This window comes from Aquarana catesbeiana, linkage group LG01, assembly GCF_042186555.1.
Source record: "Aquarana catesbeiana isolate 2022-GZ linkage group LG01, ASM4218655v1, whole genome shotgun sequence".
Lineage (NCBI taxonomy): Eukaryota > Metazoa > Chordata > Amphibia > Anura > Ranidae > Aquarana > Aquarana catesbeiana.
In genome coordinates, this window is record NC_133324.1 from 520,991,425 (window position 1) to 521,018,925 (window position 27,501).

General features: G+C 43.5%; 1 protein-coding gene across 4 annotated transcripts in view; it reads right to left on the bottom strand.

The window, feature by feature from the left end:
• The window catches only part of ATCAY (ATCAY kinesin light chain interacting caytaxin), a 118,932-nt gene that overhangs the window by 50,670 nt on the left and 40,761 nt on the right, over nucleotides 1-27,501 (bottom strand). For 3 of the 4 annotated variants that reach the window (XM_073594187.1, XM_073594178.1, XM_073594196.1), the window contains one exon: nucleotides 14,594-14,692. The exons of the other annotated variant lie outside the window; for it this stretch is intronic. In XM_073594187.1, the coding sequence (XP_073450288.1) occupies nucleotides 14,594-14,692 (99 nt within the window). The remainder of the gene's footprint in view (nucleotides 1-14,593; nucleotides 14,693-27,501) is intronic. 4 annotated transcript variants of the gene reach the window in all.

Sequence of the window (27,501 nt, forward strand, 5' to 3'; positions counted from 1 at the left end):
TGAAAATGGCGCCTATGGCAAGCACTTAAACTGCGCCCCTGTCAAAAGATAAATGCGGCCTTACCAGCACCCATAAATGCGGCCTTACCAGCACCCATAAATGCAGTAACGTCAGCACCCATAAATGCAGTAATATTAGCACCCATAAATGCAGCCTTACCAGCACCCATAAATGCGGTAACATCAGCACCCATAAATGAGGTAACATCAGCACCCATAAATGCGGTAACATCACCACCCATAAATGAGGTAACATCAGCACCCATAAATGTAGTAACATCAGCACCCATAAATGCAGTAACATCAGCACCCATAAATGAGGTAACATCAGCACCCATAAATGAGGTAACATCAGCGCCCATAAATGAGGTAACATCAGCACCCATAAATGTAGTAACATCAGCACCCATAAATGCGGTAACATCAGCACCCATAAATGTGGTAACATCAGCACCCATAAATGAGGTAACATCAGCACCCATAAATGAGGTAACATCAGCACCCATAAATGTGGTAACATCAGCACCCATAAATGTGGTAACATCAGCACCCATAAATGTGGTAACATCAGCACCCATAAATGCAGTAACATCAGCACCCATAAATGTGGTAACATCAGCACCCATAAATGCGGTAACATCAGCACCCATAAATGTAGTAACATCAGCACCCATAAATGTGGTAACATCAGCACCCATAAATGAGGTAACATCAGCACCCATAAATGTAGTAACATCAGCACCCATAAATGTGGTAACATCAGCACCCATAAATGTGGTAACATCAGCGCCCATAAATGAGGTAACATCAGCACCCATAAATGTGGTAACATCAGCACCCATAAATGTGGTAACATCAGCACCCATAAATGAGGTAACATCAGCACCCATAAATGTAGTAACATCAGCACCCATAAATACGGTAACATCAGCACCCATAAATATGGTAACATCAGCACCCATAAATATGGTAACATCAGCACCCATAAATGTAGTAACATCAGCACCCATAAATTCGGCCTTACCAGCACCCATAAATGCGGTAACATCAGCACCCATAAATGTAGTAATATCAGCACCCATAAATGTAGTAATATCAGCACCCATAAATGTAGTAACATCAGCGCCCATAAATGTAGTAACATCAGCACCCATAAATTCGGCCTTACCAGCACCCATAAATGCGGTAGCATCAGCACCCATAAATGTGGCCTTACTGGGGGGGACCCCTTGGTATACACAAATTGGCAGCTCATTATACACTATATCTGTATACATGTACATGCAATAATGCAGCCTGAGACTCTCAGTGACAGTAAAAACTGTCCGTGCTGCTGCCAGTGCGAGGAACTAACAAATTTAAATGCAGCCCGCCTCGGTGAGTCCAAGCAGGCTCCACCTGACCTGTCACCAAGCCCGAATCGCCGCCAGTGACTCAACTGATGCCTGTCATAGTTTAGGACAGACCAGGTCAGGTGGGAGAGCGGTCTGAGTCTCCATGATGCGGGAGTGGGGGGGTGGGGGGGGTGGCGGAGGAATCGTGCAGTGTATGGGCACTTAGCAGGAGGGAGAGATAGCGGCCCCCAATGGGGGCGGATCATGTGGCATACGGGCACAGCACTGGACATAAAGGCAAAGCGGAACATCAGAGATGGTAACGACGTGACTGTGCACGGTGGTACACAGACAGGTCACACTCTGTGATGATCAGGGACACGCAGTGGCGCAGGGGATGTTTCCTTTCCCTTCCTTCATAATGGATACAGTCCTCCGCCACTGCTGCGCCAGCGCCTCTGACACTGTACAGAGGGAGAGAGGAAGTAGGATCACCAGCGGCCCCGTCTACTTGGCACACACGCACAATCGCACATGATGATGACTTTAAGGCTACTTTCACACTGGGGCACTTTGCAGGCGCTATAGAGCTAAAAATAGCTCCTGCAAAGCACCCTGAAAGAGCCGCTCCTCTCACTCCAGTGTGAAAGCCCCGAGGACCTTCACACTGGAGCGGTGCGCTGGCAGGATGGTCAAAAAAGTTCTGCTAGCCGCATCTTTGAGGCACTGTAGGAGCGGTGTATACACCGCTCCTGAAGCGCCCCTGCCCATTGAAATCAATGGGCAGCACCGCCGGCAAAGCGCCTCTGCAGCGGCGCTTTGCGGGCAGTTTTAACCCTTTTTCGGCTGCTAGCGGGGGTTAAAAGCATCCCGCTAGCGGCCAAATAGCACCGCAAAAATGACGGTACAGCGCCTCTAAAATTAGCGCCATTTTACCACCGGCGGTGCACTGACCCAGTGTGAAAGTAGCCTAAGTCATCATGTGCCAGGCCCAGGCCCAAGCAGAAGCCAGCAGCCAATCAAATATAGTGCTCAATATGGATTAAATATATAATTATAATCATACATAGCCATAGATATCATAAATAAAGTGTTATAAAGTGATTTGTGCAACAGCAGGTACTACTTGCACAAATCACTTTTTTTATGATATCTATGGCTATGCATTATTATAATTTATTTAATCCATATTGAGCACTATATTTGAATGGCTGCTTGGCAGTTGGCACTGGCACACATGCACATGATGATGATGATAAGATCGTTGTGTAGTACCTACTGCCTGGGGGTTCCCCTTCATCCAATTTTCCAAGTCGCCTCTCTTCTCCAGCCAGTTCTCCTCCTCACCGACCTCACGTCACAGACCCGGTGTCCTGTCGAGAAATGCCACCGGCTCACGCTCAGGGAGAAGATGATGCTGCGCAGAGGTGGGTAGGCGGAGCTTTAGGCTCCGCCTCTGACAGTTACGTAGGGTAGACCAGCTCTGGACAGTCACATTAATGGGCAAGCATGGGGACGTCTGTCGCTCCCCTCCCCACTGCCAGGCCAAGTAGCTACTTGCAAATGAGGTGCCGGCGCCGGGGGCTATATTAGTGCGGGAGGCGGCCGCAAGAGGACGAGTGTGATTTTTTTTTTCGTGCAGGGAGCGGCTTTTTTGCCGCCCCCCCACCCAAGGCGCCCATGGCACTTGCCATGCCTGCCATACCTTGGATACGCCACTGCCTGGACCTCATGGTCTATGTTTCGATATTCCTCAGAATTCTTCCTTGGGCTGCAGAGGAATCCACCAACGCTACTGTATAGCCTAAGTGGAATGTCTCCCTCTTACTATCTACCTATCATACTGACTTGACCTCTCTGTCCTCATCTTCATCCCCCTCTTCACTTTATATATTACAGTGCTACACGACCTCCCAAAATAAAATCTTTAGTCTCACCAGACGGAAATTGTGGCACACAGAGTTTCATCCTAAGAAAAACCACGATTAGCACATAAACAAAAGCCCTAGCATATTTGTAACAAGTCGGCGCCACTCATTGAGTGGATAGTGGTGTTCACTGACCCTTAAGAAGTCAGGATTGAAGATATAGCTACACAGGCTTGTATATCAAACTAGAATAATTGAAACTAACAAACTCCATAATATATGAGACGTTTTGAAGGAGATACTAAATTGATGTTTTTCTCTTTATATGTGTAACTGAATGATATGTTTGTGTACTGTACACTTTTCCCTTCTCAATAAAATAAGATTGAATTAAAGAGAGACAACTATTAGTTGGCTTCTCTATTAGAGCCCCGATATAAGGGTAAAATGGTTGTGATCTACTGTCACCATTGCAGAGGGAGCCCAAAATACAGCACTTCAAGGACTATTTGTAGCCCTATTCTGCCACGTCTCTCTCTCTTACACTGCAAACATACCAAGCAGCTTACACACTGTCCAGAAACTGTACAATATTTGTGGCTATTGTTTCTCAAATAATACACACTAATTCCTTTGTCAAGATAAAAACCTGCTCATCTCTCCCTTGTATATTGTGACCCAAAAAAGCCTTTGCCCTTCTTTAATCCACACGTAAGAAAATCCTTCCCTTATCCTTTATTTATAGTACAACTCAGTGTTGCCAAACGCCGGTGTATTCACGGGCAGCCTGGAAATTTCACCCCATTTTCGGGTGCCCGTGAATGTCCGTTACGGGCAGCCGGTGCCCATAAAAAAGATGGCTGCGGGCCGGCCATGCAACTGCGCATGCGCCATTCCGAAGCCTGCAGGACTCGGGAAAGATCGTACAAGCTCAGCTGGGCGGCGCATGCGCAGTAACGTAATGTCACCGCCTGGCACCACACTGCTTCTCGGCGGTTCTGCAGGGGGAGTGCAACGGTGCAGAGAGGAGCCATGTGACGGCCCCGGGCCACAGGAGGACATTACTGGGGGGGTGAAGCCAGCCCGGTAGAGGAGGACACTGTGACTGGAGAGAGGGACACAGTCACAGTGAGAGACAGAAGGCAGACACTGTCACTGACTGTCTGATGTGGAGACAGGACAGGTATAGTAATATGAAGGGGACAGTGGAGAAAACTACCATGTCCACAGCCTTTAACTACCTCCTGCCCGCAGCCTCTGACTGACCATCTCCTGCCCACAGCCTCTGACTGACCATCTTCTGCCCGCAGCCTCTGACCATCTCCTGTTCCATGTCTGCAGCCTCTGACCATCTCCTGTTCCATGTCCGCAGCCTCTGACCATTTCCTGTTCCATGTCCGCAGCCTCTGATCATCTCCTGTACCATGTCCGCAGCCTCTGACCATCTCCTGTACCATATCCGCAGCCTCTGACCATCTCCTGTACCATGTCCGCAGCCTCTGACCATCTACTGTACCATGTCCGCAGCCTCTGACCATCTCCTGTACCATGTCCGCAGCCTCTGACCATGTCCTGTACCATGTCCGCAGCCTCTGACTATCTCCTGTTCCTGTCCGCAGCCTCTGACTATTTCCTACATTATGTCTGCAGTCTCTGAGGGGGGGTCTGGAGAGGAGTCATGAGTGGGAGCGCCGCTGGGATCATGGGGGTCACGGGAGAAGTCAGACATGTGTGGACTGTGGAGAGGAGACCATAGGAAAACCAGAGCTGCCAAGCTGGAGCCATCTGACAGCCCTGCACAATGCACCTGAGGGGAGGTCAGTGACAGTACCGCCAGGCCAGTCTGGGGGGGTTGCTGATGTAAGGGGAGTGAATACAATAATGTAAGGGGCACTGATATTAAGGTTCCCCTCTATATTAGTAACTCCCCTTACCTTAGTGTATTCACTCTGCAGAAGGTGGTCTCTAGTCACCAGAGTGCCCCCCACATCAGAGTTTCTGGCATTCCCCTTTACATCAGAGCCTGCAGGATTGCCCCTTACAGTGAAAGGGTAATGCTGCAGACCCTGATGTAAGTGGGAACTCTGATGTAAAGGGAATGCAGTGGACTCTGATATAAGGTGGTCTCTGGTCACCAGGGCCTCCCATTACATCAGAGTTCCCCCTTAGATCATGATCTGCAGCCTTCCCCTTTACATAAGAGTTCCCTTTCACTGTAAGGGGGGTCCTTGCAGACTCTGATGTAAGGGGCGAACCCAGTGCTGGCTGGGTTATAGTAATCTGACCTTCATGTCAATGGAGAAATGTGTTTTTTGACTTTTGTTTAACTTAAACCCATTGCTAATATCACTAGCTATGTGTTTATAGTTTAAATAGTTTTACTTGCACTGTTTTGCACTGAAAACAGTAATTTTAGGTACTTTTTTGCAGTGTCAGTAAAAAATGCGGCTCTGCCACAAATTTTCATGATTTTTGCCAGTAAAAAATTGGTGCCTTTGATGGTTTTTCCGACGGAATTCTGCTTAAGCTTGTTTTGCATACACAATCACACCAAATTCCGACCGCCAAGAACGCAGTGACGTACAACACGTACGACGAGACTATAAAAGGGAAGTTCAGTACCAAGTGCGCTACCCTTTGGGCTCCTTCTACTAATCTCATGTTTATCTTGCATTATTAGAAGTTTGGTGAGAGACGATTTGCGCTTTTAAGCCTCGTGCTTTTCAGATCGTTGCTGCTCTTCAGATTGTGCTTGGGGGTTTGTATCTGTTCTTCAGTGCATGCAGTCAGTTCGCATTTGTTTGTCAGAGCGTGCTATTTATAGTACCGTATTTGATTAACAGTGCGTTCTTGTCCGCTCGTTTCTGATTTTCAGCTCGTTCTTTCAGGCCTTGCTGTTTTTCAGTGCTTTCTGTTTAGTTCGTTCTGACCAGCCGACCATTTTGAAGCCATGTTGCGGGTATGTCCTCGTCGTAGAGTTTGTGCTGTGTGGGGCTTGGTGTTGGGGTTCCTACTTTGACCCAAGCCCAGTCCATGTACAGGGCGAGGAGTTCATGGACGAAGAATTGAATGCTCCAGCGTGACCAATTCTCTCATATGCCTTTGCTGCGTGAGATCCAGGAGAATAACCCTGATGAATTCAGGAATTTTCTCCGGATGATGGACCCTTTTTTCACCGTCTGTTGGCTTTGCTGTCCCCTTATATTAGCAAGCAGGACACCTGCATGCGGCAAGCCATCACTCCCGAACAGAGGCTAGTCACCACGTTGTGGTACTTGGCGACTGGGAGAAGTCTGCAGGACCTCAAGTTCTTGACAGGCATCTCCCCCCAGGCTCTGGGGATCATTGTCCCAGAGACCTGTTCTGCCATCATACAGGTCCTGCAGAAGGACTATATTAGGGTAAGTTTTCTTCTTTAACATCACATTATATGTATTTAATGTTTGCTAATGTATTGTATTTCTTTCATCATTCCCTAATTACCATGATTGTAATATGCTGTGAATGTCCCCTTTGTCCTCATGCATGCTGGAAGCTTTTAAACTTCCTTTTTTGTCCTTCATGCATATTTGCCTTCACTAACCTCCCCAGCATGCTATCCTGGGCCCATACCCACCTAGCTTAGTCACTTAACAATGTATTTTGTCAGCTCTATAGTAGTGCTTTACCCTAAGCACCCCCTAAAATGTGTCCAAATGTTATTGTTGTCCTTAAATTCAGGCAGAGTGCCAGAGGCTTTTTTTTGGGGTCCCAAACTCATTTGGAACCCTCCCTCCCCCTCAACCGCTAAGTCAATCGATACCAATCCTCTATCTGCTGACTTTGCTAAACCCATATACACTATACCTACCTCTTTTGTGTTTATATTTATAATTGATAAATTCCCCAAAGCATGTAGTGAAAGGGCCTGCCTAAATAATTTCAAATAGTACTGTTTAAAGTTTGGTTCTCCTATTATCTTGCTAGTTGATTGCAGAATGTAAAAATGTGCTTCAATTTGTACAGTGTGTATTTATATTTTTGTATTATGACACTTCTTACCTGTCCAGTGGGCTGCCAATAGTTTAAGTAAGGAGGGGCTGGCCAAAGTAACACACATTATTTATGCATTCAGCTCTCAATGAAGTGGAGAGTGTTACCTGTCCAAAACACCTCCCCCCTTAAAATTGTTATAATGGGAAATCAGGGGAGGGGGGAATGTGATAAGTGGATCTTATATTTTTGCCTTTAAATACTCCTTTAAAAAAATGTTATACTGATGTTGGCCAAGAATGTTTGTGTCTAATCTGCTTGCAATGTTTATGTGCAAAATGACTAATTTTTATGTTTTTGTTTGACTCCACAGTTTCCTTCAACGCCACAGGAATTGCAGACTGTGGCATCCCACTTTGCCAACCGTTGGGACTTTCCCAACTGTGGAGGGGCAATTGATGGGAAACACGTCCACATCATCCCACCACCCCATTCCGGGTCATACTATTTTAACTATAAGGGGTTTCATAGTATCGTGTTGATGGCGGTGGTGTCGGCGACATATGAGTTTCTGTATGTGGACGTGGGGAGGAATGGCCGGATGTCGTATGGTGGAGTCTTTGCCCGGATCAAGTTCTATCGACGTCTCCAGAGTGGTGGCTTGGGATTGCCACCTGCGGAAGATAACATTGAGAGACTGCCATTTGTGTTTATCGCAGATGAGGCATTCAGTCTGGGTGATCACGTGATGAGGCCATTCCCCCAGAGGACCCTCACCCCGTAGAAGAGGGTTTTTAATTACCGGATGGCCAGAGCCAGAAGAGTGGTGGAGAAGGCGTTTGGGATAATGGCCAGCCGGTTCTGCCTATTTTTAACTGCCATAAAGATGGCAGAGTACAAACTGAACCACATTGTGTTATCTTGCTGCATGCTGCACAACTTTTTTAAACGAAATAATCCAAGTTATGTTGCCTCAGTTGGGCCTGAGGCAGGACTTAATGAAACACTGATGGCCGTGGAGGCGGGCCGTCCTGGCTTGTCCCCTCAAAGCGCCTGTGAAGTGCGGGAAAATACGTTGAATATTTTACGGGTAGGGGGGCCATTGCTTTGCCAGCCAATTTGGAATACATTTTCTATTTTATCAGATAAAATCTTGATTTTCATCTACTGCTTTTGTTTCTTTTTGCTGTCTCCTAGTGCACTTGTAATGGCAAGTGGTTTTTCCATTATTAAGTAACACCCATTGTCACTGTAAACACCAACTTAATACAAAAACTGGTATTGATCATTGAAAGAAGAAGCCACACATTGTTGAGTATAAAACCTTTTACTCGCGTTGTAAAACATTTTTTAAAAAAAAAACAAAAATCTGGGTTTCCTAAAGTTTTACCTTGAATTTTTTTTTAGGGTACATAAACAGGCATGTTTCAAAACATAACATACACAACTCAGGAACTTACAAAGTTCAACATTGAAAAACTTAAGGCAATATCAGACATTATAGTGTCCAAAATGTGTTGATATTGCCTTCATCAGATGCGGTGATGTCACCCCTGTAAAAGCCAAATTTTGAAGATGCAGACAAATTGGGAGTCAAACTGGAGATTTTCCTCCTGATCCCATGCCTAATGTCAACATGTGCTATCTCCCATCATGGGGGATCAATGGACGTGTTTTGGGGGTGCAACCACTTCCTCACTCCTTCCTACTTGAGTTGCGAGGAAGGGGTTGCAGCCACACAACGCGTACATTGATATCCCCTGATGGCAGATAGCACATGTTGACACAGTGTGTGCATCTTCAAAATTTGGCTTTTAAAATGCATAAAAAATTTGCCAAAAAAAACAAAAATGGTGGCATTTTTTGGGTATTTATATTCTTCCTAGTACATCAATCATGTTTTTCAGTTTTTGTTCAATCTCATTTGATTTTTGCTTTATAAAGTCTAAATCACGACTACAAAACATTATGTCCTGGATAAGCCTTTGGGCACTGTCACTGGTGAAATGATGAGATTGTTCTTCCACAACATGCACATCACCTAAACAAATAAACCACACCGTGTATTATAAATAGGCTGGCATACATCTATTACCCGAATCTGTGGTGTCAGACACTCATCTGTTGTGATGACAATCTCAACCACCTCTCCTTCCTCCACATCCTCAGCTTGTGGTGTCCTCTGTTCCCCTTCTTCAGGAGGTGGGGGGCACCTGGTGTGCTCAGACGTCCCGAGTCTTTTCTCTCCTATGAGAATGAAACAAAAGGTATACTTAGCACAAAGATATTTGAGGCCAGAAATAGGAATATAAAACATTGCTTGGAAGTGGGGTACAATTGTCTGTTTGGGCAGAGTTCAAAGCTCAAGACATGATTTATTCCCTTAACAAAGCTGGAATACTTACCATATTTGGACAAGTTTCACACATGTAGACACCCCAAAAATCCACTGGAGCACCTGTGTGGGACACCCTAAAAAGGGTGTTCGGGTGTCCCACACTAGTGCTCCTGAGTCCAGATGTGTAAACAGCTGCTAAGTGTCCTCTTCTTACATTACACTGAATGAAGTTTGCAATTCCTTCTAGTTTCAAACACATCTAGACAACAATGTCCTAAACTTCTTTTAATACAAATTATCATGACCAAATGTAGTTAACCCTGTATCTGGCAAAAACATTGTATTTAGTTGGCAAACGAACGATGTTTACTACGACCGATTACTGTGCCCACGAACATGAAAGTAGCCATTTTAAACTGTCCAACAGTAAAGAAAAGCACATGGAGCAGCATGCAAGTAATAATAATAATAATAATAGGAACACACGACAACTACTTACTTTTTAGAAGAGCTCTCTTGATCTTTCTGTACTGATCGTGCTCCCTCAATTTCAGGTCTGACCAGCATTTCCTCAATTGCTCCTTGGATTGTCGTTTGGTCTTGTTTGGTCTTGCAGCAAAAATGAAACAATTTAAAGGCCCATAATTCATGGGCCAGTTCATTGATAAATACAGGGATAGGTGCAATTTGTGGGAGGTGAAAAACCCTTTATATAGAAATAAACCAGCTAGGAAGGCATCGCTGGAGAAATTGCTGGAATTTGTGAAGACGCAGGTCCCCAACGCAGACATCGAGTTTGTGGAGAAGAAATTTGGTAGCTTGAGAAGCACATATAGGAAGGAGCTTCTGAAGGTCCATAAGTCCATGAGATCAGGAGCAGCAGCAGAGGATGTGTATGTACCCAGTCTGTGGTACTACAGCAGGATGCATTTTCTGTAAGACCAGATTGAAGCCAGGGAATCACTTTTGACTCTTCCGGCCCCCCTTCCATCCAGCCTTCCCTCAACCCTTCTCTCAACCCCAGCTGAGGCTTCCGAGGACCAGCCTGGGCCTTCCATCCAGGAAGAAATTGAAGAGCCCAGCTGGAGCCAGGTATGGTATTTTTAAACATATTTTTTGTGGGAAAATTATTGTTGTTAACTAGATGTTATTATTGCTAACAAATGAATGATTTAACAAAAAGTGTTTTACATATCAATAAACAGTAAGGGCCAAAAATTATTGTGACAAGAATGAAAAATGCTGGGCTCAGAATAATAGTCTTTTCTATTTATTAATATTCAATTTGCAACAGTCATGAGCTGAAAATTGTCTGTGATTGATGAACCAAAAACTAAAACTATGTCCCTTTTTCATACACAGGAAGACCTCAGCCAGGAGGAGGCTCTGGCAAGTGGCAGCCAGGAGGAGGCAGGGGGAAGTGTCAGCCAGAAGGTGGCGGGACCCAGCCTCACCCAATCCCAGGTCCCTCCCCTCCGCCTTCCACCCAAAAGGCCCAGGAAGGGGAGGAACGTGGAGGAGGCAGCACTTGTCCTCATTAAGGAGGCTAATGAGGCCCTGAAATGCTGGAGAGGCCTATGGCTACTATATAGCCTCAAATTTGCACAAAATGGAGGAAGGCCAATGGCTCAACTGTGAAAACATTTTTTTTTTAGGCCATTCACAAGGGGTTGAGGGGGCAAATGACCGATGATGTCCACTTATGTGCACTCTCCCATCCTCCTCCTACTCCTGCCACCTCCCGAGCCACAGCCTGCAGGGAAGGCTGCAGGGTAGCGTGAAGGGAAGGCTGCAATGAAGAGAAGAAAGTGATTGCCTGGGTTCAGTCTGGTCTGACAGAAGACGCAGCCTGTTGTAGTACCACAGCCTGGGGACAGATATGTCATCTGCTGCTGTTCCTGATCTCTGGGAGTCCTGGACCAGATTATGCTCCCTTATATATGGACTTCTCAAGCTACCAATTTTTTTAGCCACAGAGTTGATGTGTGCCCTGGGGGCCAAAGGCTTCGCAAATTCCAGCTGTTTCTCCAGCGTTGCCTTCCCTCTTTATTTTGTTATTATGAGCCAGAATAAATGGATATTTTTTTGTTCTGAAAATACTTGCCTATGTGTTTTTCTTCAAATAGGACAGTTTTTTTTGTGAGTAGGCAGGTTGATTTCAAAAATACAATGTCAAATTAACAAGGGACACTAAGCAACCTCCTTGTGGTTTACAAATACAAGATAATAATGGTGTTGTGGAAACGTGACATACAAAAAAATAAAATATGGAGATCACTATAAAATAATTTAAAATAAAAAAAAAAACAGCATTAGATCTTGATTAAAAAAATAAATTAAAAATGACTATAAAAAAATTCTAAACATTATTATGGAGATCTGGCTTTAAAAACAAAAAAGATTATTCAGGAGATCACGAGAAATAATAAAGAAATCAGTTTGTGAGAACTCTGTGTGAATATGAGCAGCAAAACAACTTCATTCTTCTAGCATTCTAAAGAAGAGAATGCGCCGCATTAAACTATTTAAAACATTTCAGTGTGACGAATGTGCCACTTCCATTACGAACGGTAGTTTTACCGAGCACTTCTGTCTCGTACTTGATTCTGAGCATGCGTGATTTTTTTGCACGTTGGAATTGCATACAAACGAACACATTTTCGGATAGGAACTTTTTCCAACTGAAAAATAGAGAACCTGCTCTCAATCTTTTGCTGGCGGGAATTCGGCCAGCAAAAGTCCGATGGAGCATACACACAGTCGCATTTTCCGACCAAAAGCTCTCATCGGTCTTTTGCTGGCCGAATTTCCGATTGTGTGTATGCAGAATAAGGCTCTGTTCAAATCTCTGCGTTCCAAATCGCAAGCAGAATCGCAGCGATTCTGCCCAAGATTCACAATACCTGCAAATAGCGGGACACCCATGCATTCCACGTGCGTTGTCCATCAATTTTAATAGCACCCCAAATGCTGCGCGATTTTCCTGCGATTCATGGGGCGACAAAGGCTCCAGTCACATCTTGGCGTATCGGGCAAAAAAAATTCTTGCACTTCTTTTTGCGTTTTTTTAGCAATTTTACCGCGATTGTCACCCGAGGAATCGTGGCAAAATCGCACCATGTTTGGGGTGCTATTAAAAGTGATAGGGAACGCACAGGCATCCCGCGATTCGGCACTATTTCGAATAGCGGACAGAATGTCGGTGATTCCGGCCGTGATTCGGAATGCCAAGGTGTGAGGTGTGAACGGAGCCCCAGTGCTTGTGAGGATTCCTTTGTGAGGATTTCCTTTCATAGAAATGAAAGTTGACCATTGTAAGCTCCCTTGTGGGTATTAAATGGTTTGTCGTAACCCTAAATTCCTAGGAACAATTGGGAGGTAAATGGCTGCACATTTCAAAAAGATGTAGAACTTTTATTGATCCATATCAAAACAGGAAAATAAAAAAGCATGACTGCAGAAGGAGCACAAGGAGATGAATGTTTCATGCAAAAACTAGTGCTTACTCATAACACAAATTGACAAAGACAGGCTATCTCCTAAATAGTGGAAGGAAATCATAGGTGTGGCATTAATGGCTCTTTAACCCTTATGAGACAACTAAGCAATGAAAGAAAAAATAAAATCAAAAAAGCTACACAAGGACAAAACGAATCAGCATTAAACATCCATATAAACCAATTGTAACCATTAATAAATCTGCCAACATACAGTCCGAAAACAAATACAGTACTGTGTAAATAACTTTATATGAGATGGCCAAATGGGACCTTCCATTGCTAATCTACTCCTGAACACGCTAGTTCCCTAGCTGTCATGATGACCATTAAATTGTGTATGTGAGGGGCTGGCATATATACAGGTGTGTGTGTTTGGGGGAGGGGGGGCACTGGCATATATACAGGTGTGTGGGGGGGGCTGATATATATACAGGTGTGGGGGGGGCTTACATATATACAGGTGTGTGTGTGTGGGGGCGCTGACATATATGGCTGGAGTGCGGATTTAGTAGGATGGCCCGTGGGCAAGCCCTGGGGAATGTTGGTGGTCAGGCTCAGTGGGGGGGGGGGGGGGGGGGCAGGCCTAAATCTGTGTAGGGGGCCCAAAAATTTCTGATGGCTGCCCTGCCGTTTGTCATCAGTTACTGACCAGAACAATTATGCAGATCAGAAAAAATAAATAAAGGTCCTTATATACATTCTTATTCTGGGCCAGTAAACAACTGAAGAAAGAAGGTCTATTGACAGTTAACCAAGCAGTTTTAGGGGGAGAGGTCAGAATGTCAGTCTTCATGTTTCTTTTATTAAAAGGTTTCCTTTAACAATATGTAGAATTCAACAAGAATACAGCACGGTAGATAGGCATTTGGTGTTATGATTTTGGGGCTTCAAAAAATATGGGTGGTTCCAATGTAACACTGTGGGCCTCTATGTTACTAACTAGATGGCCTTGTTGTTAAACATACCTCTCAACTTTTTGAGATGGGAATGAGGGACACCTATTAGCAAAAGTATGTAGGTATAGGACACACACCCTGCCATGCCCCCTTGTAGGAGAATTATACAAAAAATGATTAATTAAACCCACAAGTTTTTTTTTTTTTTACCACTACTATTCCTTTATATTGGCTTTTGAAATTTACGAATGCAGCAATTTAGAAGTTGAATGACAGGTTTAGCACCAGGAGACACTTTGTAAGATAAATAGTGCATTTTATATACAACTATATAGATCAGACCAAAATGAGGGACAAATGAGGAGGAAAGAGTGACAGGGGGACTTTCTTCCAAATCAGGCTTCCGAAATCAGGGACAGTTGGGAGCTATGTCGTTAAATATTGATTTGGGTAAACACAATCCTCCACAAGGTTTGTGTAACCCAGTGGTAGTTATAACACCCAGTCAATGAAGGGCAGCCTTGAGACACTTATGCAGCTACAGCGTTGCTTTGTTGCGCTTGTCTCAGAAGTCTTGTAATATGGAAGTCACACAATTAAAAGCATTTACAATGAAATAGACAACACAATTATGAATTGAACATCTTGGGCCCATGTTTCTAATCATAGTATGTTTTCAACTTACTGAAATACGCATTCGGGAATATGTATATTTTCCATAGGGACGATTTGCTCCAGTTCTTCTAGGCTATGCACATATTGTATCTTGTTGATAAATTTCGCACTGAATAAGTGGCAAAAGAAAACAGAGATGTATGAGCAATGCTAAACTATATTAACCAGACATTAAAAAAAAAAAAACACAAAAGGGATTTTTTCCTAGAAAGGGTGTGGCAAAAAGCTTATTGTGCTTTCTAAGGATTATTTTCTTAGACATGACTGTTTTAAAGTGGCGCATCTTTGTTCAATTGTTTTGTCTTATACTTGTATGTTAAAAACTCTGCAGAAAGCAGGTTTTTTTCAGCTACAGTGCCTTGAAAAAGTATTCATACCCCTTGAAATTTTCCACATTTTTTCATGTTACAACCAAAACTGTAAATGTATTTTATTGGGATTTTATGTGATAGACCAACACAAAGTGGCATATAATTGTGAAGTGGAAGGAAAATGATAAACGGTTTTCCAAATTTTTTACAAAGAAAATATGTGAAAAGTGTGGCGTGCATATGTATTCAGCCCCTCTGAGTCAATACTTTGTAGAACCACCTTTTGCTGAAATTACAGCTGCAAGTCTTTTTGGTTATGTCTCTACCAGTTTAGCACATCTATAGAGAGTGAAATTTTTGCGCATTCTTCTTTGCAAAATAGCTCAAGCTCTGTCAGATTGGATGGAGAGCATCTGTGAACGGCAATTTTCAAGTCTTGTCAGAGGATCTCAATTGGATTTAGGTCTGGACTTTCTAACACATGAATATGCTTTGATCTAAACAATTCCATTGTAGCTCTGGCTGTATGTTTAGGTTTGTTGTCTTGCTGGAAGGTGAACCTCTGCCCCAGTCTCAAGTCTTTTGCAGACTCTAATGCCCTGTACACACGGTCGGATTTTCCGATGGAAAATGTCCGGTTGGAGTGTGTTGTCGGACATTCCGACCGTGTGTGGGCTCGATCGGACATTTTCCATCGGATTTTCCGACACACAAAGTTTGAGAGCAGGCTATAAAATTTTCCGACAATAAAATCCGATCGCGTCAATTCCGACCGTGTGTGGCCAGTTCCGACGCACAAAGTGCCACGCATGCTCAGAAGAAATTCTGAGACGGAACAGCTCGCTCTGGTAAAATTAGCGTTCGCAATGGATACAGCACTTTCGTCACGCTGCAATGTAAAAAATGGTTTAATACAGCGCACTCTCTTCTTCTTTATAATGTGAGAAGAATGAAGTAGTTTTGCTGCTCAAATTCACACAAACTTCTCTCAAACTTCTTTCTTTATTATTTATCGGGATTTCCGCAATATATTTTGATTCGTTGATTATTTTTGGGTTGTTTTCTTTTTTTTTTTTTTTAAAGGCTGTTTTTTTTTGGGGGGGTTTGTATTTTTTTCAAGGCTGATCTTTGTTTTATTTTTTGGTTAGTTTTACTCCCCAACACCATTGATATCTTATATTATTTAATCTCAAGAAGGTTGCTTGGTATTAGTGTCCCTTGTTAATTTCACATAGTATTTTTGAAATGTACCTGCCTCCTCACAAACCAACTGCCCTTTTTTTAAGGAAAACACACATAGGCAAGTAGAATTGAAACAAAAAATCCTTTATTAAGGGCTCAGAACCAAAAACAAAGAGGGAGGCAACACTGGAGAAACAGCAGAAATTGGCAAAGCCTTGGACCCCCAGGGCAGACATCAATTATTTAACATCAAAATTGGTGGCCTGAGGAGTCCTTATCTAAGGGAGTGCAGTCTGTTCCAGAAGTCCCAGAGATCATGAAAGCAGCAGATGACATCTGTGTCCCCAGGCTGTGGTACTACAAGAGGCTGCATCTTTTGCCAGACCAGACTGGACCCAGGGTCATCACTTTCTGGTCTTCTTTCCACGCTTCCTTCCCAGCTGTGGCTCTGGTGTTGGAGATGTGGCAGGAGGAGGAGTAGGACCTGGAGGAGGAGGAGGAAGAGGAGGAGGAGGAGTAGTAGGTTCTGAAGGAGGAGGAGGACTATGTGTGATGTCACAAATGTGGGTAGCACATGTTATTTGTCCCCTCAACCCCTTATTAAGAGCTTCCAAAATTAAGGACTCACACAGGAGTCGTTGGCCCTCCCCCATTTGCAGCATTTTGCAGGCAGTTATGCAAGCAAAGTCCTCCTCCACAGTGTGGGGGTTTCCCAGGGCCTCTGTAGCCTTCCAAAAGAGGCCTATGGCAGCTTCCTCCAGGTTACTCATATTCCTGCCACTTTGTCTTTGAAGGTGTAGGGGAGGGACCTGGGTATCAGGCAGCCTGCTTGGCCCAGCCACCTCCTGGCTGAGACTTCCCTGTGTATGAAAAAGGGACATGGTTTTAGTTTTTGCATCATCAATCACAATCATAAATTAGTACTCCAAACTAACATCTAGTTAACATCATTGATTGGACAAGCAGAAATATTTAGAGGAATGCTATACCTGGCTCAAGATGGGCTCCTCCACATGTTGCTGCCTGGAAGGCCCAGGTTGGGTGTCAGAAGCTTCAGCTGGGGGGGAAGGAAGCCTGGAAGGAAGACTGGAGAGTGATGACCTGGGTTCAGTCTGACCTGCCAGACAATGCAGCCTGTCATAGTACCACAGCCTGGGGACATAAATGTCATCTGCAGCTCTAGAGCTCTGGGAATCCTGGACCTTCTTGTGCTCCCTTAGATAAGTGCTCCTCAGGCCACCAATTAGGATCTTCAAATAGGTGATGTCTGCCGTGGGGATCACCGTCTTCACAAATTCCAGTAATTGATCCAGTGCTGCCTTCCTCTTTGTTTGGTTCTTATATTCAGGGTGGTTTATCTCCCATAGACAAGGCAGCTCCCTGAACATATCAATGAAGATTGCCATAAAGTCGTTATCTTTCAAGATATCCATTTTCACTGCAAGACACAACACAAGACAAACCCTAATGTCAGGCAAAACTCTCCTAATCTTGTTACAATATAGGCCTTAATCTAGAAGCAGTATAGGCCCAAGTTTAGATCTTACCTTCGTTATCACGATCGGCGCCTCCGATACTCCTTCCTCCGCTCACAGATCGTACGTACTACGCACGCGTGTTAAGCTTTATACACACTGCGCATGCGTGTAACTCCGCCCGGCCCTGACGTTCTTTCTAGTCTACTCCCCGCACCTTTTCGTTTGGCGCAGTGGGGGAAGAGTACATGGCGGAGTCAGAGCAGGTGCGTGCTAATTATAGCAACGAGGAGGAGGGGGAGGAAAGCCCGGAGCCAGAAACGTCTGGATCCAGAAGGAGAAGATTTAAGGCATCAAATATGTCCTTTGGGGAGATGTTGGAGATGGTCGACATTCTGAAGAGGGCTGATTATGATGGAAAGTATGGACCTTACCCCAACCCCAATGTCCGAAAGGCCAAGATAATGGTGAAAGTGGTCAAAAGTTTGCACCGGAATTTCGGGGTACGTCGATCAAAAGATCAGCTCAGGAAGCGGTGGTCGGACCTGAAATTAAGAGAGCATGAGCAGTACCGAAAGATCCGGAGAGTGCTGCAAAAAAGTAAGTAGTTGTGCTGTGTTCCTATTCTTTTTGTGTTTATTACGTTCGTGCTGCTCCATGTGCTTTTCTTTACTGTTGTACAGTTTAAAATGTCAACTTTCATGTTTATGGGCACATTATTTGTTCGTATCCAACATTTTTCTTTCGGCCTATAAAACACCATTGTTTTGGTCATATGCATTTGCCCACATTTTCTAGGGCCTACTTGTATGAAAGTAATTTGGTTGTGTAGATGGATTTGTTACTAGAATGAAATGCAAACTCGATTCTTTGTAAGGAGAGGACACTCAGCAGCAGTTTTCACATCTGGATGCTGGAGCTCTAGTGTGGGACACAAGAACACCCTTTTTATTAGGGGTCCCACACAGGTGCTCCAGTGTATAATATAGGGGTGTCTCCATCTGTGAAGCTGGCACAAAACAGGTAAAATATTGAAGCTTGACAAAGGACACTAAAAATTCTACATCTTGGAACTCTCCCAAAACAGACAATTGTACCCCACTTCCAAGCAATGTTTCATATTTATATTTTTGCCATCAAATATCTGTGTGCTAAGTATACCATTTTTTTTTTACATAGGGGAGAAAAGACTCGGAGGACACCCCTCATCCGAGGAGACCACAGACCCCCCACCTCTGGAAGAAGGGGAAATCCCCCAAATACAAGAAGAGCAGGAGGAGGAAGACGTGGTGGAACTAGTCACCCACAACAGGTGAGTGTCTGCGACCACAGGCTCAGGTAAGAGATGGATGCCGGCATATTTATAATACATGTTTTTTTTTGGTTTCTATCTTTTTAGGTGATCGTGATGTTGTGAATCCAGGGCATTTCACCTCGGAAAGTGCACAGATCCTGGTTGGGGAGATCATGGGGTGTAATGTTGCATTGGAAAATATCAAGAAAAACATCAATAATGTTATTCAAAAAAATAATAACATCATTGATGTTTTGGGGAGAGTTTAAAACCCCTCCAAATCCCTTTCTTTTATGGTGTGCTACAATTTTTAAATTTTTTGTAGAATTGTAGAAAAGCCAAATTTTGAAGAGGCACACAGTGTGTCAACATGTGCTATTTGCCATCACGGGAGATCAATGGACGTGTTTTGGGGGTGCAACCTCTTCCTCAATAATAAAGTAGCTGAGAGGAAGGGGTTGCTCCCCCAAAACATGTCCCTTGATCCCCCGTGATAGCAGCTAGCACATGTTGACATTCGTAAATTGGTGTGCATCTTCAAAATTTGGCTTTTCCTGGGGTGACTTCACCCCATCTGAACGCAATATCAAACACAGTTCCTAAATACTCATGTCTGATATTGCCTTCAAGTTCTACCAAATGTGAACTTTGTAAGTTCAAGATTTGTGTCTTTCTTGTTGGTTTGAAACATGCCTGTTTTATCTTAAATGGACATTTCTACTTTTTCTAATGCCACCCCAAAAATTGTTATACAACAAACATGTTGGTTTGTTTTAAAAAACCTTTTCTAAATGCACATGTGATTGTGCAGGTATTAAAAAGCTTGTTAATCAAGAATGTGTGGATTATTGTCTCAACGCTACAACACTTTTGGGGTGCTCTAATTGGTGTTTTCTGTGACAATGGGTGTTATTTCCTAAGGGAAAATCCACTTTGCACTACAAGTGCAGTTTCAAGTGCACCTGTAGTGCAAAGTGTCTTTGCCTTTTGTAAATAACACCCAACAGTGCTTTGTATAAGGTTACACAATCAAGCCATTTTCAGGACTCACCACATTTCTGTCAAGGTCAGCTAAAACAAAAACAAGCAGGAAATGTCACCAAAGATTTGCTTAATGTTTTTTTTTTATTTGATAAAGGTTTCACACATTGTATGGCATATTGATAGCCCCCCTACCCGCAAAGAATTCAAGGTATCTTAGCCGGACATCACGGGCACTCAGGGAGGGCAAGCCAGGACGGCCACTTTCAAGCGCCATCAGGGTTGGTTCATTTTGAATTCCGGCCTCAGGCCCAACTGAGCCAGCATAGTTGGCAGAATGTTGCCGTAAAAAGTTGTGTAGAACACAGCACACCAGGATAATGTGATTCAGTTTATACTCCGCCATATGTATGGGTGTAAGAAATAGGCGAAACTGGCTGGCCATGATTCCAAACGTGTTTTTCACCACTCTTCTGGCTCTGGCCAGCCGGTAATTAAAAACCCTCTGGTCCGGGGTGAGGGTCCTCATCGGGAATGGCCGCATAAGATGGTCCCCCAGCGCAAAGGCTTCATCCTCAATGAAGACAAATGGGAGTCCTTCCACATTGTCTTCTGGAGGTGGCAAGTCCAAGCTGCCATTCTGAAGATGCCTGTAGAACTCGGTCTGGGCGATGACTCCACCATCGGACATCCGGCCATTCTTCCCCACATCCACATACAGGAACTCATAAGTAGCCGACACCACTGCCAACATCACAATACTATTGAATCCCTTATAATTATAATAGTACGACCCCGAGTTGGGTGGTGGGATGAGGTGGACGTGTTTCCCATCAATTGCCCCTCCGCAGTTAGGAAAGTCCCACCGCTGGGCAAAGTGGGAGGCCACAGTCTGCCATTCCTGTGGTGTGGAAGGAAACTGTTGAGGAAAACAAAAAAAAAATAGGCTTTTTTCACATAAACATGGAAAGCAGATTAGACACTAACATTCTTGGCCAACATCAAGATAACATTGATTTATGGGAATTTTTAAAGACCAAAGTATAAGGTACACCTATCATATTCCCCCTCCCCCCCTGTCATGGGCCATTTCTAACATTATAGGGGGGGGGGGCTCTTGGGCAGGTAACCCTCTCCACTTCATTGAGAGATGAATGCCTAAATAATGTGTATTACTTGGAACAGCCCCTCCTTAGTTACACTATTGGCAGCCCACTGGACAGGTAAGAAGTGTCATAATACAAAGATATAAATACACACTGTACACATTTGAGCATATTTGGACATTCTGCTATTACCTATCAAGATAATAATAGGATACAAAAACTTGAAACAGTACCATTTGAAAGCATACAGGCAGGCCCTTGCACTACATGCTTTGGGGAATTCATCCATAAATCTGAGCACAGAAGAGATGGGTATAGTGTGTATGGGTTTGGCAAAGTCAGCAGATAGATGATTGAGGATAGATAGAGAATTGGTATCAGCTGACTTAGCAGTTGGGGGGAGGGAGGGTTTCATATGATTTGGGGACCCCCCAAAAAAAGCCTCTGGCACTCTGCCTGAATTTAAAGCACAAATCACATTTAAAAACATTTTAGGGGGTGTTTGGGGTAAAGCACTACTATGGAGCTGATAAAATACATTGTTAAGTGACTACGTGAGGTGAATAAAGGGCCAGGAGACCATGCTGGGGAGGTCAGTGAAGGCAAATAAGTATGAAGGACCAAAGAAAAAAAAACATAAAAATCTAGCATGCATGAGGACAAAGGGGACATTCACAGCATATTACAATCATGGTAATTAGGGAATGAGGAAAGAAATACAATATATTAGCAAACATTATATACAATAAAATGTGATATTAAAGGATACAAATCTTACCTTCATATACTCCTTCTGCAGGACCTGGATGATAGCAGAACAGGTCTCCGGGATAATGATCCCCAGAGCCTGGGGGGAGATGCCTGTCAAGAACTTCAAGTCCTGCAGGCTTCTCCCCGTCGCCAAGTACCGCAGGGTGGCGATGAGCCTCTGCTCCGGAGTGATAGCTTGCCTCATGCAGGTATCCTGCCTGCTAATATAGGGGGTCAGCAACGCCAACAAACGGTGAAATACGGGGTCCGTCATCTGGAGAAAGTTCCTGAAATCATCAGGATTATTCTCACAGATCTCACGGAGCAAAGGCATGTGACAGAACTGGTCACGCTGAAGCAACCAATTCTTGGTCCATGAACTCCTCCCCACCCTGTTCATGGACTGGACTTGTGTCAAGGTAAGGACCCCAACACCAAGCCCCTGCACAGCACAAACTCTACGAGGAGTACGTATACGCAACATGGCTAGAAAACGGTCGGCTGCTCAGAACGAAGTAACAGAACGCACTGAAGAACAGCAAGGCCTGTGAAGAGCGATCTGAAAAACAGTAACGAACGAACAAGAACACAATGACAAGTCACGCGTAGCTTGCTTGCACGCACTGAAGACCAGATACAAACCCACAAGCACAAACTGAACAGCAGAAAACGATCTGAAAACTACGAGTCTGAAAAAGCGCGAATCGTCTCTCACCAAACTTTTACTAACACGAGATTAGCAAAAGGAGCCCAAAGGGTGCCGTGCTTGGTTCTGAACTGGCCTTTTCTAGTCTCGTCGTACGTGGTTTACGTCACCGCGTTCTTGGCGATCGGAAATTCCGACAACTTTGTGCGACCGTGTGTACGCAAAACAAGTTTGAGCCAACATCCGTCGGAAAAAATCCTAGGATTTTGTTGTCGGAATGTCCGATCGTGTGTAAGGGGCATAACAGGTTTTCTTCTAAGATTGCCCTGTATTTGGCTCCACCCATCTTCCCATCAACTCTGACCAGCTTCCCTGTCCCTGCTGAAGAAAAGCATAATAGTTGTCCTGTGGACAGATTCTTCCACCCGAGCTGTGGATCTCTGCAGCTCCTCCAGAGTTACCATGGGCCTCTTGGCTGCTTCTCTGATTAATGCTCTCTTTGCCCGGCCTGTCATTTTAGGTGGACGGCCATGTCTTGGTAGGTTTGCAGTTGTGCCATACTCTTTCCTTTTTCTAATGATGGATTGAGATGATCAAAGTTTGGGATATTTTTATATAATATAACCCTGCTTTAAATTTCTCCACAACTTTATCCCTGACCTGTCTGGTGTGTTCTGTGGCCTTTATGATGCTGTTTGTTCACTAAGGTTCTCTAACAAACCTCTGAGGGCCTCACAGAATGGCTGTATTTATACTGAGATTAAATTACACAAAGGTGGACTCTATTTACTAATTAGGTGACTTCTGAGGGCAATTTCTTCCACTAGATCTTAGGGGTATAAGAGTAAAGGGGGCTGAATACAAATGCATGCCACACTTTTCACATATTTATTTGTAAAAAAAATTGAAAACCATTTATCGTTTCCTTCCACTTCACAATTTTGTGTCACTTTGTGTAGGTCTATCACATAAAATTCCAATAAAATAAATTTACTTTTTCGGTTTTAACATGACATAATTTTGAAAATTTCAAGGGTATGAATACTTTTTCAAGGCACTGTACATAATTTATGTGTTTAATTGTATGTAACTGGAACAGCTTGTATGAAAAGATGGTGGAGATCAGAAAAGACAGCGTACAGAAACCACCATTTTAATGGACTCATCTCGCATCTCGTTCTACTGATTTACTTATAATTGATGCTAAAATAATTTTAGCATTCTGATTGATTATACATGCATATCAGTATTGAAACTTATCAGCAAAAAAACTGATCTGGAAGGATTGGGGGATTCAAGTCTGATTCACATTTTGAGCATTGGGGTGCTACTCAAAATGATCGTCAAGACACTTCTGGTGTATTGTGCATTATCATAGTTTACGGTTATCTTACTGTATCATACAGATGTGAACCCAGTCTTTTAGAAAATGATTTACTGTGATACATCCTTAAAGGAGAAGTATAGCCAAAGCTATTTTTGCCTATGCTTCTCCAAAGGATCACAGGAGTGCAGTTCATTCTGCACTCCAGTGAACTGTTTTCAGCCAACAGTGGGCTAAAACCACTGCTGAATCAGCCTCTCAGAGAGCCGCTGACAGCCTGAGCCAGCCTCTCCTGCCCCCTCCACAGCCTAGCGCTCTAGTGAGGCGGCGGGGAGAAAGCTGCTGCTGGGATCGGTGCAGCAGCCATCTAGGGGAGTATGATTGTCTTTTTAAGCCATACTTCTCTTTTCAACTGATGGTAAAAACTACAGTAAAATACATTGTAAGAATATTTAAAAGCTAAGAGACACACTGTTACACAGCAGGGAAAGCACAAGGTGTACATGGTATGCCCAAGGTACTTAGTGCATAAAAAATGTAAAAAAAAATAAATAAAAAAGGAAATTGGAAAAAATAGTTAACAAATAATCGTTAACACAATACTGTAGCTATCTCTTATTAAATCAAGATCCTGACAGTAAGTATAATTTGCTTGAACTGTAAGTGAAGTTGTTTCTCTTTGAAATATAATTGCACCCAACACAGCTTCCTCTTTCTATTTTACTCATCTTACTCATCTGCTTCAGCTAAAGTGCTGATCGGATGGCATTCGGATTCTGCTTTACCAGCATGCCCGTTCCACAGAACACCAGCATGTTCCGCTCCATTTACAAATACCATACTGGTGACCCCACAATAGGGATAAAACTTTTTCGCGGAAGGGAGTTTAACAAGACACGTGGCCACTCATTAAAATTAGAAGAAAAGAGGTTTAACCTTAAACTACGTAGAGGGTTCTTTACTATAAGAGTGGCAAGGATGTAGAATACCCTTCCACAAGTGGTGGTCTCAGCGGGGGGCATCGATAGTTTCAAGAAACTATTAGATAAGCACCTGAATGACCACAACATACAGGGATATACAAGGTAATACTTACATAGTTACATAGTAGGTGAGGTTGAAAAAAGACACAAGTCCATCAAGTCCAACCTATGTGTGTGATTATGTGTCAGTATTACATTATATATCCCTGTATGTTGTGGTCATTCAGGTGCTTATCTAATAGTTTCTTGAAGCTATCAATGCTCCCCGCTGAGACCACCGCCTGTGGAAGGGAATTCCACATCCTTGCCGCTCTTACAGTAAAGAACCCTCTACGTAGTTTAAGGTTGAACCTCTTTTCTTCTAATTTTAATGAGTGGCCACGAGTCTTGTTAAACTCTCTTCTGTGAAAAAGTTTTATCCCTATTGTGGGGTCACCAGTACGGTATTTGTATATTGAAATCATATCCCCTCTCAAGCGTCTCTTCTCCAGAGAGAATAAGTTCAGTGCTCGCAACCTTTCCTCATAACTAAGATCCTCCAGACCCTTTATTAGCTTTGTTGCCTTTCTTTGTACTCACTCCATTTCCAGTACATCCTTCCTGAGGACTGGTGCCCAGAACTGGACAGCATACTCCAGGTGCGGCCGGACCAGACCTTGTAGAGTGGGAGAATTATCGTTTTATCTCTGGAGTTGATCCCCTTTTTAATGCATGCCAATATTCTGTTTGCTTTGTTAGCAACAGCTTGGCATTGCATGCCATTGCTGAGCCTATCATCTACTAGGACCCCCAGGTCCTTTTCCATCCTAGATTCCCCCAGAGGTTCTCGCCCCAGTGTATAGATTGCATTCATATTTTTGCCACCCAAATGCATTATTTTACATTTTTCTACATTGAACCTCATTTGCCATGTAGTCGCCCACCCCATTAATTTGTTCAGGTCTTTTTGCAAGGTTTCCACATCCTGTGGAGAAGTTATTGCCCTGCTTAGCTTAGTATCGTCTGCAAATACAAAGATTGAACTGTTTATCCCATCCTCCAGATCGTTTATGAACAAATTAAATAGGATTGGTCCCAGCACAGAACCCTGGGGAACCCCACTATCTACCCCTGACCATTCTGAGTTCTCCCCATTTATCACCACCCTCTGAACTCGCCCTTGTAGCCAGTTTTCAATCCATGTACTCACCCTATGGTCCATGCCAATACTGACATATAATCACACACATAGGTTGGACTTGATGGACTTGTGTCTTTTTTCAACCTCACCTACTATGTAACTATGTAACAGAAGCTGGTCATGAGACCAGCTTCTGTTGGACAGGAAATTGTACACACAGGACAAAAGTTGGCTGGTTCCCGCCGAACCGTTTTCGGCCGATTACCAGCCTGTTTGTACCCGGCATAAGGCATATCCTAATTTGGTGATAACTGGAGATATCAGTTACATAATAGGTGAGGTTAAAAAAAGACACATGTCCATCAAGTCCAACCAGTGTTGTGCTTAACCCCTCATTTGATCATTCCACCCTACCTAGCACCACACATAGTAACTTTTGATGTCATCTAGTGACTTTGGTCGATGTCTGGAGATTGTTGCACACCATTAAACAGACTACACATATTTTCCTGATGTTCATGTGACCTTCTCCAGACTAGACAATTTCCATATAGCTGACTCTTTATTTCCTAAAATAAATAAGGCCACCATTGGCTCATAGTCCCTCTCTGACCATTCTGCAATCCCCTTGTCCATAAACATTCTACAACCAAATCCAACCCCTAGAAGTTCCCCTGACACCTTGCTAAATCTCAGCATTTTAAACCTTTTCCCCAGCTTTATTAAGCTAACTATCTAAATGACAATATACTTAATGACAATATACTTAATCATGACATTCTGTTCTTAGGGGCCATATTATGAGCTAAACTACTAACACCAAGAAAAGAACGTGTATAAAATATTCCAGTTTGCAGGCTAATGTCCCACAAACATACAGACAGCACAGTCAAAAATACACCTGCGACGAGAAGGGTGGCAGGAGGCAGTGGCCCTTTTGAATGATTTTGTGGCCATTCAAACACAACAAACATTTACTATATACCAACAATAAATTCTATAAATGGGGGAACAAAGTAGGTTCCATGGTGTGAAAGGCCATATTCTAAAATGAACAGATCCAGGAACCAAACAAGCACCGCACAAATGAGTTTCATCATCTCCGCTTTTAATAATGCTATAAGACACTGTACTTAGCTCAACCTTCCCAATCAACTTTATTCCAAAATGTACCTAACTTTACCTAATTTACGTTCTGATTAGAGAGAACAACTTAACTCGCCTATCATTGTAGAAGAGATGTAGTCAGCAATTAAGTATTCTGCCTACAACCAATTCTCAGGACAAGATGGGTTTTCTACTGATTTCTACAAACTTTCATCTATGGAAGTGTCCCCGATTCTCAGTGACCTTTATATTCTTACTCATAACACTCCATACCCTGACTTTAATGAAGCCTATGCCACCTTCATTCGTAAATCGAGAAAAGAAAACCTGATCATGAACAATCCTACTACCCCATCTCTCCACCGAATGTAGATTTTCAACTCCTACCCAAAATTAAGGCTAATCCTCTCCAAACACACTCACCGCTTCTCAACCCCCCAGCATTCTTAAAGCATACGTAGACCCAACATTTCATATTCCTGATATATTCCTGATCTACCATGTACATTATGAAAAAGTATTCTCTTCTTTTTGTATTGCTTCTTTTGTGTGAAATCCACACAACTGGGAACTCAGCCTGCTCTCCTCCATTGATCAGACTTGTCCTGACACTCCCCCCCTGCACAGCCTTTTGCTGGA